Below are 19,393 nucleotides of genomic sequence, written 5' to 3'. Positions count from 1 at the left end.
ATGTCAAATGCCAAGCAGTAACTACATATAAAGACTAAACTTATTTCACTTTTAGATTTTTCTACCCCCACTGCACTTTTTTTTTCCAACTCTCTATTCCTTGCACCTGTTCATTATGAAATACACCACAGAGGGATAAACCAATCTACTGCTGATAATGGCTACCAAAATGGCTTATAGAACTCGAACATAAAAAGATATATAAAATTTATCCCTTAATATAGATACATAAATATGTTTTAATATTATAATTTTACATTACTTAGTTATTAATCATTTTGAGAAAGATAGCAACTTAGACCACTGATGATGAAAACTATGAAGTTAACATCATTGTTTGTTTGATATCAGTTTCACAACTGTAAGAAAACAAGCACTAATTTTTAAAACAACTGCCATACTTCAATTTAAAAAGGCTTAATAACCTTATTATACTAGTATATGTTCTGATTCATTGACTGCACATGGAAATTGAATGAATCTGTTGAAAAAAAGTCTCCAGCAGCTGTAAAATGCAAAGCAATCAAAGCACGAATCCCCTCCTTAGAAAATTATTCTTACCTGTAGTACAAATACTTAGATATTACTGCAATAATTTAATCATAGATGTGATCATCTATGCAGGGATGAATACGCAAATATGCTCAGTGTCCGAAAGTGGCATCTCTGCATTTGGAAAGACTCCAAATCACAGCACATGTCCCTAATTCATTGGAAAGCAAGGACAGAGGCCTTTAATAAAGTTAGAAATGAAAAACAAAGTGCTGGTAGTAGAGAAAAAATTAAAATCTATGATAATTCTTCTTATAGTTCTCCTAAAAAATACATGAAAAACAAAAGTTGAAATGTTTGACATCATTTTTGAACCCCACTGAACTGAACCAATTTTGTAAAAAATAGCATAAACACCATTACTACTTAAAAAGTAGTAACAAATCTGTTACCTTTCCTCCTGTTCAGATCAACTTGAAATTTTTTAAGGCTTTTAGATTGCCAGTCTATTTCTTCATTGTACTGGGTCTGGCAACCAATCCCAGAGGAGCTAGTAGGAACCCCAGGGAGAGGGAAGGCAGTTACCATAATATCCTTCTCCCTCATGCCTCCTCCTCCTTATTTCACACAGATTTTATCATCATATTATATTGTATGGGATATTTCTGGTCAGTTTGGGTCAGCTATACCAGCTGTGTCCCCTCTCAACTTCTTGTGCACCCCAGCCAACCTGATGTTGGGACACCATAAGAAATAGAAAAGGCTTTCATACTGCGTAAGCACTGCTCAACAAGAGCTAAAACATCGTTGCTATCAACACTGTTTTGGTCACAAATCCACAAGATAGCACAAAGACAGCTGCTATGAAAAAAATTTACTCTATCCCAGCCAAAATCAGTCAGGAACTGATTACTGTCCAAAATGTTTGAGTTGTGAAAGCAATCTGTTGTTGCTGCAAGGAACTACAATACCGAATGCATCTCTCAGCTCAAATCATTGGACAACTGCTTTAAAAGTTGTAGAATTACTATTTAAAAAGTTGTAGAATTACTATTTTCAGTAGGTTAATCTGGTATTACTACATATCCAATCTTCCCCACAGAAATATGTTATTAATTCTAAACAGCACTTAGGTAATTTGTTAGATTTAGCTTAAATGTGTGAAAAAGGAGAAAAGTTGTTAAAAAGAGACAAAATAGCATATAAAACATTCATTTTTCTGCTATGCAAAATTCTCTCCTTATCCTTTATTAATGAGAAATAATATTAATCCTTTAATATTAATCTTCTCATTCCAGTTATCCTAATGTGCAATGTCACTCTATAAAAAACAAAATTAAGGCTTTTGTCTATTACCGGCCAAATTCAAGATTCCATTCAGCTATGCTGAACACCATATCTGAGCTCTGCACATTTCTGTTCAAAACAACATTTTTGGTCAACGTTAAAATTTTGATACAAGACCTCAGTATGTAGGACAATAAAAATTAGGACAGTATCTTTTTCAGAACTTTGTTTTTCCTTCACAACACAAATATAGTTTGCTTGCGTAAACTGGCAGAATGTCTCAGCCACTTTTTGGTCTGAATACCAGAAGAATTCTTTTGATGCCCTGAAAGGAGAAATCAGACCAATCTACACTTTCATTTGATGACCGCATCTAGATGTTCTTAGTATTTCCTGCCAATACAACAAAGGTTCTTTGATATGTAGCATCTGAAGTGTTTACTGGATCTAGGAAACCAGGGGAAAAGATTGCCATTTTCTACATTCTCTGACATACAAGTTGGCGTATACTTTGCCTAGGACACTTCTAGTCATTACTTGCTTTTCTACCATATATACATATGAAGCACATATATATGTTTCAATTGCAAGCTAAAATGAAACTAAGTCAAACAAGCTTACACATTCATCTTAAAGAACTGGTGTTAGCTGCAGTCCCAAACAGCCTGTAAATATCTTCAAGTCTTCTATTTGAGGATGGGCAATGACAATGAAATATTATTCAAGTGTTGCACGTGCCAGTGGTAAGGTTCCCATTCTTTTCTCTAATCCAGAAACAACAAGCTTTCTAAGGGAGGAAGGATAATGACAACTGTGACTCAACTAGGGGAGAAGAAAACTAGATACTATGCATGAATAGAACCTGGTAAAGCTCAGAATGATATAGGAAGAAGAAAAGTTATTAATTTTGGAAAGAACTTTAACTATAAATTTAAGAAATAAAACCTCAATTTTAGAGGATATGGATGTTTAAGTTTTGATGTGAACCTAAGCCCAAGAGACATGAAGGAAGGAGAGAAAGGAGTATCACACCTTTTTCTACTCCTCAGATGTTCTTTTTGGCGGATTGAATTTTGAATACCAAGAAGCAAGCGTATGATCAACCCACTCCAACATTCTGCTGTTTGATCTGAAGCTCAACTCATGACCAAAAAAGGTACATTGAACTGAAAGCCAAACATTCCCTCCTCCTCCCCCTCCTCCCCCGTTATAATAAGATATACAAATTGCTATAAAGGATTAACTTCTCTATAAGCTTAAATCCACAGCAGCATGGTTGGGGGAGCAGCCTTTATACAGTACTTTAGAAAAGCCCTCACAAATTCTCACACTATGAAGGCAATTTAAAAAGAAATTTTAAAAGGTTTTGAATTTACTTTGTTTTTGGGTAGACAATGATCTATGGCACAAAGAACTCCACTAATTTCATGGTGGAACTGTTAATAACTTAACGTAAGCATGAGACTAGCCTTTCTTTCAGCCTTATTTACTAGCAGGACAAAAATCAGTGATTTCTGGCAGAAGTCTATAGATTGTATTACTGACTTAACAAGAAAAGTATTACTAGTCTTTTAAATGATTCCAGAAACTTTCTATAATACCTATCCATATCAACTTAAGTCTATAGAGCTTCAGTTGGTAAAACAAAAAAGACAAAAGATAAAAGTGATGTACTGGACATCAAAGATAAGGAGCACAGGCAACTCTTCACCTCAGCAAGGAGGAAGCATATGAATTGGAAGTTACCACAATGACAGTCACTAAAAGAGTAAAACTGAACACTTGCTCCAGTAGGGCCACCTAGAGCAGGTTGCCCAGGCCCCTGCCCAGGCAGCTTTTGAAGATCTCTAAGGAGGGAGACTTCACCTCTCTGGGCAACCTGTGCCACTGCTCCATCTCTACACAGTAAAGAAATGTTTCCTGATGCTCAGACAGAACCTCTCATGTTCATTTGTGCCCACTGCCTTAGTTCTTGTCCTGTCACTGGGCACCGATGAAAAGAGCCTGGCTCCATCCTCTTTGTACCCTCCCTTCAGGTATTTACAGACATTGATAAGACCCCTCCTGAGCCTTCTCTTCTTCAGGCTAAAGCTCTCTCAGCCTTTCCTCATAGAAGAGGTGCTCCAGTCCCTTCATCATCTTTGTGGCCCTTCCCTGGACTTTCTCCAGCGTGTCCATGTCTCACTTCCTTCCACTGAGGAGACAAGAACTGGACACAATACTCCAGGTTTGGTCTTACCAGTGCTGAGCAGAAGGGAAGGATCACCTCCCTCAGCCTGCTGGCAATACTCCACATAGGGCAGCCCAGGATAACTTCTTTGCAGCAAGGACACATTGCTGGCCCACATTCAACATGGTATCCACCAGGACCTCCAGGGCCTTTTCTGCATTTCCAGCTGTGTCCCCCAGCATGTACTGGTTCCTGAGGTTGTTCCTCCCCAGCTGCAAGACTGTCCACTTCTCCTTGTTGAATCACAGAATCACAGAATATTCCGAGTTGGAAGGGACCCATAAGGATCATCAAGTCCAACTCCTGGCACCACACAGGTCTACCCAAAAGTTTAGACCATGTGACTAAGTGCACAGTCCAATCGCTTCTTAAATTCAGACAGGCTTGGTGCAGTGACTACTTGACTGGGAAGCCTGTTCCAGTGTGCAACCACCCTTTTGGTGAAGAACCTCTTCCTGATGTCCAGCCTAAACTTCCCCTGCCTCAGCTTAACACCGTTCCCGCGGGTCTTATCACTGGTGATTACAGAGAACTTCAAGGAGAACGGTTGAACTTCAAGAGGTTCCTGTCAACCCATTTCTCCAACCTATTGATGTCCCCTCCAGATGGCAGTACAACCCTCTGGTCCATCAGTGCTGCCTCCCCTCCCACATTTTATGTCATCTGTGAATTTACTCAGGTTGCCCCACTGTCCAGATCATTAATAAAGATGTTAAACAAAACTGGACCCAGTAATGACTGCTGGGGTAGTCCACATATAACCTGTGCTTCCAACTAGACTTTGTACCACTATCCTCTGGACCCAACCATTCAGCCAGGTTTATACCCACCTGCTCATCCAGCCCATACTTCAAGAGCTTCTCTGTGAGAATCATACACAGGGGCTGTGTCAAAGTCTTTAATGAAGTCTAGGAAGACAATATCCACCGTTCTCCTCTCATCCGCCAGGGTGGTGCTTTCATTAAAGCAACTATCAGTTTGGTGAAGCATGACTTCCCCTTGGTGCATCAATGCTGACTATTCTTGATGATTTCCTTCTCCCTCACGTGCCTAGAAATGGTTTCCATGGTAGTTCCATCACCTCCACAGGACCTGAGGTCAGGCTGACTGGCATCATTACAGTTTGCCATGTACTTCTTACCCTTCTTGAAAACAGGAGAGATACTTGCTTTCCTCCAGTCTTCAGACTTCTCCCAGTTACCATGATCAACCGCAGATTGTATTGTTGCAATGCCACTCTCAGTCTGCTCGCTTCCTCAGCACTTGTAGGTGCATCCCACCAGGGCCCATAGCCTTATGTTTGCTTAAGTATTCCCCGATCTGATCCTCCTCCACCAAAGATATATCTTCCTTGCTCTAATCCTTCCCCTGCTCTCTCTCTGGGACTTTGGATTCCTGAAGGCCAGTCTTGCTATTAAAGACTGAAGCAAAGAAGGTATTCAGTTCCTCAGTCTTTTCACTTCTTATATAATCAGGTCTCCTGCTTCATTCAGCAGTGTGTCCACATTTTCCCTAGCCTTCCTTTTGCTACTCGTGTTCTTACAGAAGCCCTTCTTGTTGTCTTTAATATCCCTGGCTGGATTCAATTCCATTTGGGCTTCAGCTTTCCTAATTTCATCCCTGGATGCTTGGACAATGTGTCTGCATTCCTCCCAGGCTAGCTGCTCATGTTTCCACCTTCTGTATGCTTTTTGTGTTCGAGTTTTGTCAGGAGCAACTTGTTAATCGATGAAGGCCTCCTGGTATTTTGTCTCACTTCCTGTTTGTTGGAATGGACTGCTCTTGTGCTTGATAGAGGTGATCCTTGATTTTAACCATCTTTCTTGGACCTCTCTTCCCTCCAGGACCTTATCGCACAGGACACTTCCAAGCAGATCCTTAAAGGCGTCAGTCTGCTCTCATGATGTCCAGGGTTGTGAGCTTGCTTTCCATCCTCCTTCCTGACCTTTCAATCCACCATCTCATCATCACTCCAGCCAAGTCTGCCTTAGACTTTCACACTCCCAACAAGTTCCGCATTGCTGGTGGTTGTGAGGTCCAGCAGAGTACCTTATTGTCTCCTCTGTCACTTGGAGAAGGAAGCTATCATCAAGGCACTCCAGGAATCTTCTGGACTGCCTATGATCTACTACGGTGTTCCTCCAACAGGTATTACAGTGTCACCTGTGACAACCAGGGCCTGTCAACATAAGGCTGCTCCTTCAATTAATCAGTGAAAAAGAATAATAAAAAAAAATGTGCAGCCAAAAATTAAACTATTAAAATACATTTAATTAAAAAAATAGATTTCAAGAGTTAGTCTTTTTGTTTTTAAAAACAACAACAAAAATCTATTACTTTAAATCCCTTAAAAAAGATCTCTGAAGTTTTCATCTTTGGTGCATTAAAATGCATCAGTTATGACCAGTGAGCTATTATACTTTTCACAGGTTTTTGTTCCATGATAGAGAAATTAAATTCTATTATCAAATTTTTGTTATCCTAAATCCAAATTATTTATTTTCCCACTATACATATTCGCAGAAGACCACTTGTGATGGAAAAAAATAAAAACTTGTACAAAATGAATTATATATATGTAATTGTAGACACTTCAAAAATACAACTATGCATCATGAAAGAGACAAAATAATCAAAGGTGTATGAACATATTTACCGAATATAGCATGTATTTATTTTTCTCCTGTCTAGCATTCTAAAACTTTTCAATCTGCTGAGTAAAGAAAACTCTTCTTTGTTCCAGGGCAATTTTATCCCAGTGGTACTTATCCAGCAGAACCTGAAGTAGTGATACCTGACCAAGAAATACTACCATTCATGCTAAATTTAACTTCCATATTCTGTAATGATTCGTAGAACTGTAAATTTAAAACAGCTAAAAAGCTAGGTCAACTTGATAGGAAAAGTGTATCATTTCTAAAAATTAAATTCTTGCTTTTTCAGGGATGCTTCTTAACTCAAAAAACAACTATGTTTCTATCTAACGGTGTTTTAGAGTCAGGAAAAATATGTTTTGTTATAAAACTGATATGCACTGTTTTGTAAGACAGGTCACTATAGAAGAAAGACATAATTTTAGAGAGTAAAGACGTATGCTAAAAAGCCAAAAAGGAAAAAGAAAACTTCAGATAACATATTCAAGGTACTAAAAACCCAGTAAAGTCAGGAAAAAGAGAGAAGTAACTGTTCAGAAAATTGAACCTAAAATTTCCTCAACTTTTAGGCATGGCATGCCTCTTTTCATTTCCTACATTCTTCAAACATATTTTGGATATCTACTTATATCCAAAATATTCCAAAGCCTTCCCAAAGTGTTTCAGCCATTAACATAATCTGTAATCTACTCCTGTATGACTTCCAATTGTGATGCCACTATTACAAACTATCTAACAACACAAGGTAAGCAGCAAACTTCAGCATGAGTAGTTTCAGCTAAAAGAAGCTCTGAAACTGAGATTTCCCTTCTTTTGGCTAGGAGGTTACATGTCTATATATATTTCTTGGTTCATTGCCCAGAGATCAGCTTTTGAAGGCATACAGCCAGAATAATGAGACTTACAGGTTTTAATACTTCTTCCTTCAGAATGTTGAGAACTGAAAGACGATACTAAAAGACGTGACATAATCTTTGATAAATATGAAATAATTTTAAAGCTCCTTTGCTTTAGAGTAATTCTAATTAATCCAATTTAGCTGAAGAGTTAATACTAATACGCTACTTACTGATATACACATATCTTTTGCAAGGCACCTTAAAATGCAATACAAAATCTAAACTTAGCAACAAACCACAAAAAAGAAAATTATGCAAGCCTTCCAGTGAATACAGAATAAATACTTAATTCTTAAAGAAATAAGTAGCGCTATGTTGTAGAAGTTAGCGCTATTATAGAATTTACAATACAGAATCATCACGGTTCAGTGGTTTTATTTAGTATTCTTCCATGTCTACCTAAATCAAACCCTTTTTGCATGTTGCATATGTTTTACCACAAAGACTTGTAAAAGTACTGGCATTTTCTCAAGCTGTCAATGATTGTACATAAGTTTCAGATCTGGGGTGGGTTTTTGACTTTTTGTTGTTGTTGCTATGAATGAAAAAAAAATATTAATTTAACAACTAATCATTTGTGGTCACAATTGAAAAAAACCTAAAGAAGCTCTTATATTTCATACATCTAAGGATTCCAAATGCTACATAACATAAGCATTTAAAAATTGTGGTAAAACAAATGTCCCTTTCAAAATACATTTATTTTATCATTAAATACTTTCATAAGCCATTTAGTGTTTTGAAATAATCTAGTTTCAGGAAACAGGAACAACAATGTTGGAAGAGAACAGATGAATCCACTTTAGATATAATTTAAATGTGTTTATTTATAAGAAGAAAAGCAGACAAAATAGTTTTGAAATATGAAATATATAGAATATTAAACAGTCAAACAGCATTTTAATACCAATCATGACTGTACAATTCAGTAAAGTACTACTGAACACATTTAAAAGCATTCCATCTAGCAAATTATAACTAAAAACTGGAAAAGGCAATTTGCAAATGCAAAAACATTAAATACACTTGATAGAAACATATCTGTAAATAAACTCTAAGTCATGGTATTATTATTTCTTTATACTATTCAGTACGATTTTCACCTAATATCCAGTTGTGTATATATATGACTTTTTATTGTTGTTCATATTTGTTATATATTATATATATTTGCTGCTTTGTCTAGCACTTATACATTTTATTTGCCTCCCTCTCTCCCCCCCCTTTCTTTTTCCCAATTTTAAAAATATTAGTACCAGACATCCCCAATTTCTCAGCAGGAAATAAAGTGACAACATTTAATACTGAACAGTCAAAAGAATGTGACAAAGGCCATGTACATCTTACAGTCCATATTATCCTAACTGTCATCATCATCACTACTATTGTGAGTCTTAGTCCATTCCCTGTAGGCCTGTCTTTTCTGAAAGCATGACAAGGGAAGAAGAAAGCAGAAGTATTAGTTTAGAAGGATTTGTTTGGCTGACATTTTTTTTTGTAATTAAAGCAAAATAAAAGAATACAGTAATTCTGCAGTGACATCCTAGTTTAGGGCACAGTACAAGCACACTAAATCACCCTACAGTCTATTCATTTTGGTTAGCAGACACAATCTCTAAATCACTAAAAGAAATTTTATTTAGATCTAATCTGGTAATCTGCTGAAAGTACTATAACACAGTAGATGCGCTGGGGCCAGTTACCAGACCTGTATGCAAAGAAATAACATAAAAGGGGGGGGCGGGGGGATTACCCTTTTTCCCCATAACAAAAGATTATGCTATCCAAACTGCTTCACATAGGGGATATGTAACACTGAGCATAATGTAAGACAAAGAAATATCTCTAGAATCAGAAATATTAAGAACCAAAAAACTCGTTACACTTGAGGAACAACAGGATTAAGACATCAAATATACTATGCCAGAAATTAAAGTCTGAATAAAAATGACACAATTTATTATTTTCTGATTTGACTGTCTACAGGGAGAACTGTTTGGAGTTTTCAAAACTTTTCTTAAGGGGTAGTTCTGCCATAGAATCGTCAGTAGTGAAAACTAATATGAAACAGTGTTTTTCAACTTTAGTTCCTTTCAAATGGTGGCTGCCGTCACAAAATATGACAGTCATTGCTTAATTGGAATGCATTATCCCATTTATAAATGAAAAGTGGTACTGCACTCAACCATACAACAGAGAAAAACTGGAATTCCATATGACATTGCAGAATTTTCTAAAGGTTTCTCAGATAAAAATCCCCAAATGCAAACATGTACAAAATTTAAAAAAAGAAAAAGCAATGCAGTTTAATGATTAAGTTTATGCTCTAGTTAAGGTAATACTTCTACGTGAAACTGGATTTCAAGAGCAGAGGTTGAAGCCAACTCATTAACAGAAAGGCAGAGGCATACTATTATCAAAAAAAACTTTCAGAATTTGTTGATATATTATCACTGAATGTTATGAAAAACAAAGATGAGATGACCCAAACAGGACAATCCTCTTCTACCAGAAAACAGAAAATACAGTAATGAGATGCAGAAGAAACAGAAACAACCAGACAGGAACTGGACGTGTAACAAACAGCTGTGTTAATTCACAAAGCAGTCTAAAAATCCTCTCCACAGGCTACTTAATTCTTATCTAAATCTCCCGAAAGGTTACTTCTATATGACCTTTCCAACATTTGCAAGCTGCTAATCCTTCAATTATTTAAAAATAAATTTATGAACTTGTTTACATCCCCAGTGGCCATTCATGCAGTTTCTAAATGCTTTTTTATTTCTTAAAGTATTTCTAAAGTGCACTTTTATTTATAACAGAGAAAAAATATAAACTTCGTAAGCTGCGTAACAGTGGAAATTATTTCCACTTTGACATCTGAGTCAAATTTGCTTCAATGGAACCTAAACTAAAGAAAAGCTGTCCAAATTGCTTCTTGGCATGTTCCTCATGCAAAGAGAATTCTACTTCAAAATTGTTAACATTGTTTCAGTGGCTGTAGTATGACGTGAATATTTTATATGTTTGATGTGCTATTTTACACAAAACTGTGATTCAAAAGTCACCATTTAAAATATGTATTATAAAATTAATGAAAACAGTATTTTGGGTTTACCATCACTGTTTATCAAAAACAAAAAAAATAAGACATAAACCTTTTTAATTATACATATAAACCCTTTTCTTCTTTTAATCTGTTCTGTATCTTGCACAAATCTCTACAGATACAGTGCCATAAATTAAGGTGCCTTTTTCAAAAGTTCTGTCACAGAAACTAAGCCACCAAAGTGGCTGTAAACCTATGAAATTAAATGGATCTTTCTTGACTACAGAGTTACTAGGTAATGGAATTTTAAAAAATTAAAAAATAGGGAATTAAAAAAATTGGTAATTCTGCAAAATAGTTATTTCAACATATGATGAGTTAAAATTTATGCCATTTCTTCACCTGTAACATTTGACTTCCGGTTCCATCTCTTAATCTGTAAGGTCTAATAACTCCATCTTCACCAAAGAAGCGAGGTGGGCGCAGGCTCACCACATCTTCTGATGAATCTGCAACTCTGAGAAAAAAGCAAAAAAAAAAAAAAGTTATATATCAATATTTCTAATCAGCTTTAACATTTAGCAAAGGCTCTACAGTATTTTAAATGTAAGTTAAACTTACGTACTAGTACAGCAACTGTTGTCTATATACACTTTGACATATGAATAGACACTAAATATTTTATGAAATTATAGACTTTACTCAGAAATGCAATATATTTCAGAGAATGATTATTAGAAGATTAGATGGCACAAGGCAGCACACAACTGCAATACTTCATGGAAGCACAGAATGGTTGAAGTTGGAATGGACCTCTTGAGGTCATCTGGTCCAACTCTCCTGCTGAAGCAGGTTGCCCAGGCCCCTGCCCAGGCAGCTTTTGAAGATCTCTAAGGAGGGAGACTTCACCTCTCTGGGCAACCTGTGCCACTGCTCCATCACTACACAGTAAAGAAATGTTTCCTGATGCTCAGACAGAACCTCTCATGTTCATTTGTGCCCACTGCCTTAGTTCTTGTCCTGTCACTGGGCACCGATGAAAAGAGCCTGGCTCCATCCTCTTTGTACCCTCCCTTCAGGTATTTACAGACATTGGTAAGACCCCTCCTGAGCCTTCTCTTCTTCAGGCTAAAGCTCTCTCAGCCTTTCCTCATAGAAGAGGTGCTCCAGTCCCTTCATCATCTTTGTGGCCCTTCCCTGGACTTTCTCCAGCGTGTCCACGTCTCACTTCCTTCCACTGAGGAGACAAGAACTGGACACAATACTCCAGGTTTGGTCTTACCAGTGCTGAGTAGAAGAGAAGGATCACCTCCCTCAGCCTGCTGGCAATATTCTGCATGGTATAGCTCAAGAGACCATTAGCCTTCTTTGCAGCAAGGGCACACTTAGTTAATTAATGTCTGAGTATTCTACTAAAAAACTTGAAGGTTAAAGTCATCTATGCCCTACAGAACTTCGGCTCTGACGTGTTCCTTGCATTTCCCTTGTGAAGAGTTCAAAGGGTAAAATTCATGAGACACAAGGCAACCTTATGGTAGCAAAAGTGGGACAGCTCAACTGAGAACAGGGCCATTAACAAGTATAATCAGCAGGAGATACTAAACGACCTGTCAAAACTCTTTCTCCAATTTCTTTACACATTGCAGTCTGTGAAAATCTGCAACAATGGGTTTATTAAAGTTAGCTATAAGGGAGTGAGACTACCACGGTATTCAATATGCAGTTCTGTCAGAGCTCTTAGGCTGAACAACAATGAAAGTATATCCTGGCACAATCTGGTAAGTCTTGGAACTTGTTTTCCCCTTTTGTTATATAAATAATACAAAACCTAACTTTCGGTGCAGTGGAAAAGTCTTTTGTTCCCTGTATATTTGAGATAAAAGGAACAAATCAGGAATTGAAGGAAGTCTGATTGCCAAGGCTTTTAAACTAGTTTCACTGGCAATGGTCAAAATACCTACGATTTAATTCTGTGTCTTTAAACACTATCAACAGTGGGTAGTGAAACAAGCTGCCTATTTATTATATGAATAACAATATGGATAAGACTTTCTTCTATCTCACTTGCATTAATGATAAAGTTGAAGGATCTAGAAAGATTAATACAGAAGTGATACAAAGACACAAGGTACTCTCACTACTGTTTCATGCCATCTGTCATTCTTCATACTGATTTTACTTACTTTTTGATACCTTGAAATGTGCTGCTTGCCATGTCTATGATTCCTCCAGTAGGTCTAGCTACTGCTCCCACTAAGCCTTTTCCAACACCTTTGAAAAAACCAGCTGCTCCTTCTTTCTGAGCTCCTAAAAGGATTAAGTGCAGCAATTTTTTAGAAAAAAAAAGACTTTTTCTTACAATATTACTTAGGAGTTGCATTTGATTTTATTTGACATGCAACTACATAGTCTCCTCAACACATAGTTCATGTGAACATTTAAATTAGATGTCAGTTAAAACATAAAATCTTGGTAAACTTAAAATGTTTCATCATATATTAAGAATTTGAAACCATATGAACATTTAATCTATCAGAAGACCTACACTTACCTCTTATTGGTTTTGTAACTATTCCTGTTATGCCACTGACGAAACCCTACCAAAAGAAATGGAAAAATGAACACAAATACATTTTCATGTTATATTTTTCTTTCTTACATATTTCTTATTACTTTATTGGTGAATAGCCTCAAAGTACTTGCGGTGAAATATTCTAAAACCCACAGCAATTTATCAGAATATATATATTTCACCTGCTTCGCAATTCCTACTTTCTCCAATTCTCATGTATTTTTCTTTAAAGCTATCACTCAATTATGGCCACTTATTGGCAAAAACAGAATTAAAATTAGAGGAACAACTCTCCGGTGACTACAGCAGACTTTACATTTGTTACTCTTGCCTGCACAAAATCCATTAATCTTTTTATCATTTTTATTCTCCTTACAGAAACTAATCCTTTTCCTCCACGAGTGATACCCTCTCTCAGACCAGTGGGCTGTTTATTCATGGCTTCTCTCCTTTTCTGCTGATAATCCTCATCCATAGTTATTGCAGCTACTCCTTTTGCCATAGCACCAGTGATCCTTGAAGCAGCACCAGCTAATCCACCTATTAGAAAACAAAACAATCTAAGTAAAATGCCAATGCAATTTACAAATACTCATCTATATTGCTTACTAATAAGTATACTACTACGATTATTCTGAAACCTACCAACAGCTCCCCCTACTAGAGCTTTAAGTCCTAGTGCCATTCCTTCTACAAATTCTTCAGGACCCTGGATGGCTCCCTGAGGGGTGGGAAGAAAAAAGACACATTTACATTAAGTTTCAAATAGTATGTATTACATATTTTTAAATATTATGCTTTTGTTGGAACTTATATATACTTAAAGAGAGAAGGAGGGTGAGTGTGAAAGTGTGAGATCGCCCACTAGAGCTCGCACAAGAGAAATAAAGCCTACTTTAATATACTAATTCATTCATGGAAGTCTGATTATTTTAAGTCAAAATCATTCAAGCAGACTTATTCTAGCGTAAGATTTGTAAGGACCAGTCAATCATGAATTAAGTGAAATTTTACGTCACTTGAGTTCTCCAGTAACTTTTCCTGTCACTTTCACTTTGAATTTTCAATTCTAAATATGAATTTAAAACTAAACAAGTTATTAATATATGCAAATTTACAATATAATTCATATCTAATCATTTTTGCAACATTTCACAATAAACCAGCAGAGATTTTTACCTGATAAGGTTCATAGAAGAATGCTTCTACTCCTTCAGACAAGTCTCTTATAAATCCAAATGGATTACCCAAGACATCAAGGCCAAGAATAAGCACATACATCTGCTTAATAGCCTAAAATAAAAATAGTTATTTAGTAAAAATGTTTCAAATCACACTAAAGCCATTAAGGCAGTATAGTTCACTCAAAATAAAACAGCAAGAAAGATGAGTTTAATATGAAAAAAATCAACATTTGTAAAAAGTACATTTAGTTTTATTAAAAATGATCATACAGAGAGAAAATCATATTTAATCAAACTTTAGTGCTTCCAAGTACTTCATAAATAACTGAGATTAAGTCTCTTGACATTTTACAAAGCATGCACATCACCCAGATTTCTCTCACTTTACACAGCTATTGAACAAAATTTGGTCTGTTTCTGTGTGCTGAGAGAATTTTGTTGATTATGACCATAAAAAATTAAAAGTACATCAGAGCTGCATTGTGTTTGCTTCCACTATCGATCCCTGTAAGTTGTTTTGTTACTCACACCACTCTTCCTGTAGTCGTAATTTAGAAATATTGCAGTTACTTGCCCCCAAAATAAAGGCAGCAGAATTGCATGAATGAGTAACAAGTTTCTATATTTCATATGTATTTAACCTGTGTACAAACATGGAAGGCTGAAAGTAATTTTATTGATTTTCGTAAAACCAAAGCACACAGTAGCACCTTGAAAATGTAAGTTTACTGAAATACTGAAATTTATTTATTCCAACCTGTTTTGAATAATGCCTTAACACTGCTGATTGGAGCTGCTGTGTAGTACAGAAGTGATAATTGAGTTCAAAGAATGCCAACCTAAAAAAATAATCAAACATAATATCCATATTATTTAGAGTGAAATAAAATCTATCATTGGCAATATTGAATTGTTTTTTGGAAGCAGTCGTTACAATTGTATTTTTAACCTACTTAAAGACAACATCTTGTACATCTGTGAGGGTCGCACCTATACTCTTCAGAAGGAGATTCAAGGATTGAAGTGGTATCAATTCATTCTTTCTTTCTTCTTTGTTACTATCTTCACCACCCGTACTGAGTGAAAAGCTTAAGTGTAACTAAAGGACAAAAAACAAGATTGGGAAATAACATGACTGTTTTTATTAAAAGTATCATATTTTTAGCTTTATAATCTTTTTAATGGTCTATATGAGATATGGCATACCTTTTATATTATCTACATTGAGATATGGCATTTCTAATCTTGACCGAAATCATACTGACTTCATAACAGATAATATACACGCACCATTTAGGGTTTTAAAAAAACACTGAAATTTAAAGTCAAATTGAATAACTTAAATACCTTTAAGAAAACAGGAACTCTAAATTGCTTACCCATATTTTCAGATGAGGTCTCCAGAATCTTTTAGCTATAATATATTAGCTTGTTTCCAAAGTGTTTTGTTTCTCTAACTAATACACAGCATCAAAGCAGACTAAAAATGATAACATAGCATTGTGCCCAAGCAGGAATGAGAAACAAAACCCTGAAGACAAATAATTATGCAAATTTTACAGGTAATAAACAAGAACTGAAAAGTATATACAACAAAAAAATAGTGCAGACCTGAAGTAATCAAAATATTTGTTTCACAGAAATTAAGGTGACACTCTTAAAAACAGAAAAAACGTTCAGGAAATTTGCTGTTAGGGCTCTATAGTGCCAACTGTAGCTTTCCAAATCAGATGAAAAGAGGTTATGCCTGTTCCTGATTCTGAGGACAATGCCACATGCCATTCATTAAATTTATGGCATAACAGAACTTAACTATAGCTCGGTTCTATTATAGGTAGCTCTTGTCTTGCAGAATCATTGTCACAATTCACAACTTTATTGTGACTTCATAACTGTTAAAAACTAGCTTTTATTAAAACCTGAAGCCCATTATATCCTATCTCTTCCATGTAATTTTTCTTGCAAAATTCAGAAGTAAGCTTTTTTCATTTTGTTATCTCAAAACATAAAGGATATTTTACTTTGTCAAGTCCTAAGTGGTTTTTGTGCTATATTAATTGGAGACATAGCCCCTAAATGAAGATGCACTGAAGCAGCTACTAAATATATGTGGAATGAGGCTACGTTGTTTATGTGGCTAGCCCAGTATTACCTAGAATTATCTGTTTTAATAGCAGAGCATTTCTAACATCCCACCCAATACTGTAAAAAGACAAAACTCAAACCTTTCTTTGATCTATTTCCCATGGAATGGAGGGGAAAATGTCTTAATATGAATTCTTACAAGGCCTACAAAGTGTTTAAAATTTTAACAAAGTCAGCTAAGCAATAAGCAAAAAACAAGACCCGTAAGCAAAAAATGTATGAGAGATACAGGCAAACAGGCTGCTGTTTCCACGTTAAGTATGTATACACTGTTCAATAGCTGTGCTTGAATATTTATGGGAACAGGGAAATGGCCAAAAGACAACTTTACTGGAGTCAAAATACAAAACTGCTCTTCATGGGTTAATAATGATAAAGAAGAAAACATCACTGCACAGTAAAGATGATTGTACATTGTTGTGTTTTGTTAGTTTTTCTTTTTCAGAAATGATATTGTTCCCTAATCTACTACGCACCGTCTGGACTTAAGAGCTATAGCATTTTGAAAGGATAAATAACAAAAAAGAATTACTGTTTGCGAAGAAGGTTGTGGATAGGAAGGAAATAATGAAGTCTTCAATATTTAGGAAGTGTTTCCGTACGGTAAACCCCAGATAAATTAGCAGTGACAGTAAAAGCATTTTTCCAGGACATTTTTATTTTATTTTTAATTATCTCCATATTTTCTAACCTTCCAGTATCTACTATTCTCCAGGAGATAAAAATCCTTCAGTTATAGAGCAAGCATAGACAGTACTATGAAAAAGTTATACCTTAATTGAAGAGATATGGAAGTACTCGTACAAGCTGATTTGTGATGTATCCATTGATGACACACTCATCAGTTCTTCTTGAAGAGACTCCACATCCTTTTTGAAAAGTTCTAGCTGTGAATGCATTTTCAAAAAAACTTATTACTTTCAAATTTAGAGCATATTAAACTTGTTAATCTAACGTGTGCCACTGAGATGCAATATATTGACTGATAGCACTTTCACTCTCCTGATCCTAGTTTTCTGACTAGAGTTGACATTTCAGATGAATTTTAATTAGTTTTTGCTGTCTTTATTTGTATGAAGAAAAGGAAATATATGTATAAAAAGAATCCAAAACCCACCTATTTTCTAGAAAAAAAAATGGAAGTTCAAATACCAAATATTTTGAAGTGAAGTTTCGGACAAATTTTACCTGCTCTATGACAAACAAAGGCGCACACATATACCCTTTTGATCATACAGCAAGTAGGTTTTAAACTACAAAAATCTAGACTAGAGATAATTTTCTGTTACACAGAAAATAGACACGTACATATTCTCAGATGACCTCCATCTAGCCTTTCTGTTTTTCTCCTTCAAAAGACAGGTTTCTTTAACAATATTTTTCGAAGAACTGGCCAAATTAAAAAAAAAAAAAAAAAGGTTTTAAAATACAAAATTCTCAAGTAATATTCAGAAAAGACTTAACCGGCAAAATAAAGTTCTAACCAAAAATATTGTGGTATGTTCCTCCAGAACAGAAAACCAGATAACACTTTGCTACTTTAACAAGCTAAACTGTAAAAGTGCTGAATACTAATGCATGTTTAGGTCTTGATTTAGAGTTAAGATGCCTCTCACCAGAGAGGCTCCTACTCAAAGTTAACATTTCACTTAAAAATTTCAGTCACAACCAAGATACAAACAAAAAATTTCCTAAGTAAATAAGCAAATAATGTATTTTGTAAGTTGTCCCACAACTGTGGTGTCATTAGATCTCTGCAAAGAACCCCACAGGTTTCAAAGGAAGGCCACAGGAAAGACAGCATGACTGGGAAGAAACAGCCAGTACCTGATAACCCCAAACTCAAGGGAACCATGCAAGTGTTGTGTGAACTGGACTATACATTTAGTTTTCCTTCATATACAAACATCCCACCAAAATTAGGATCTTCATTTAAAGATCAAAATAGAGAAATCCACACGCTTTAAGTTAGGAAGCTTAGGACATATTTAGCACATTATACCATGTAAGAGTGGCAACTTTACTTAGATGAAAATATCTACTGAACCACAACCAATAGCAGGTAAGTCTTACAAGATTTTTTTCCCTGACATCAGCTTTTTAAATTCTAACAAGTTTGCTATCTTGCTTGAAATGTTATTCCAGAAACTAATTTCTCACCTCCTTATAATTTATATTCAGCATATATATTTTTTAGAAATACAGAGAATAACCATCACACCTTTTACTAAATCATTTATTATTACATACATTGTACTGACATGCAAACTTCAATATTCTTAACAGGAAATGCTTGCTCAACACATATCCTATCTGCTTTGTATACAGCTAATCACTTTTTTTTTTTTTTGGTTTGGTTTCTTTGGCAAGTGACATTCTGCCTCCTCTGTTGCTTATTGGTTGTATCTTAGGTTTTCCTTATTAATCCCCAAGGAAACCACCTTATGCTTCATATTTTATCTTTTTTTTTCTACTCTTCTTCAGTATGAACTCCTTGTGTTCTCCCTCTGTAATAATTCATTTCTCTCCCACTGCTCTCTCCTTTCAACTCAGTGGAAACATGTCAACGGCATCATCTAGCAACTTAACAATCTTGCATAAAATTGCTGAAGACACTTTCACTTTTTTGAACAACCTGTCTCTCTATTCCTCTTACATTCTCTTGCTCTGATGAGCAGATAAGTTTTACTGATTTCCTGGCCAATATTTTCATATATTGTTTTTTAAAATAAAATGGGTTAATGAAAAGAGTATTATTATTTTAACCTCTCTCCTGTCCTGGGTCCTTAATGAACTAATCTCCCAGGCATTAGTAAGACCCAATATTCTACATACATCATTACTACTTTTACTCTTTTCAGAAGGTGTTAAAGCCTTCTTT

General features: G+C 35.5%; 1 protein-coding gene across 3 annotated transcripts in view; it reads right to left on the bottom strand.

The window, feature by feature from the left end:
- Positions 1 to 19,393, bottom strand: part of VPS13A (vacuolar protein sorting 13 homolog A) — a 121,804-nt gene that overhangs the window by 9,592 nt on the left and 92,819 nt on the right. For 2 of the 3 annotated variants that reach the window (XM_040540729.1, XM_040540731.1), the window contains exons 60-68: positions 17,286 to 17,399; positions 15,321 to 15,466; positions 15,125 to 15,206; positions 14,363 to 14,476; positions 13,829 to 13,904; positions 13,560 to 13,723; positions 13,163 to 13,208; positions 12,795 to 12,918; positions 11,014 to 11,128 (exon numbers count right to left, since the gene is read on the bottom strand). In XM_040540729.1, coding sequence (XP_040396663.1) covers positions 11,014 to 11,128; positions 12,795 to 12,918; positions 13,163 to 13,208; positions 13,560 to 13,723; positions 13,829 to 13,904; positions 14,363 to 14,476; positions 15,125 to 15,206; positions 15,321 to 15,466; positions 17,286 to 17,399 — 981 coding nt within the window. Of the gene's footprint in view, positions 1 to 8,367; positions 8,986 to 11,013; positions 11,129 to 12,794; positions 12,919 to 13,162; positions 13,209 to 13,559; positions 13,724 to 13,828; positions 13,905 to 14,362; positions 14,477 to 15,124; positions 15,207 to 15,320; positions 15,467 to 17,285; positions 17,400 to 19,393 lie in introns of those variants that run through there. The other variant, XM_040540730.1, reaches the window with a different exon arrangement.

This window comes from Cygnus olor, chromosome Z (genome assembly GCF_009769625.2).
Source record: "Cygnus olor isolate bCygOlo1 chromosome Z, bCygOlo1.pri.v2, whole genome shotgun sequence".
Taxonomy (NCBI): Eukaryota; Metazoa; Chordata; class Aves; order Anseriformes; family Anatidae; genus Cygnus; species Cygnus olor.
This window is presented reverse-complemented; position numbering and strand designations above follow the sequence as displayed.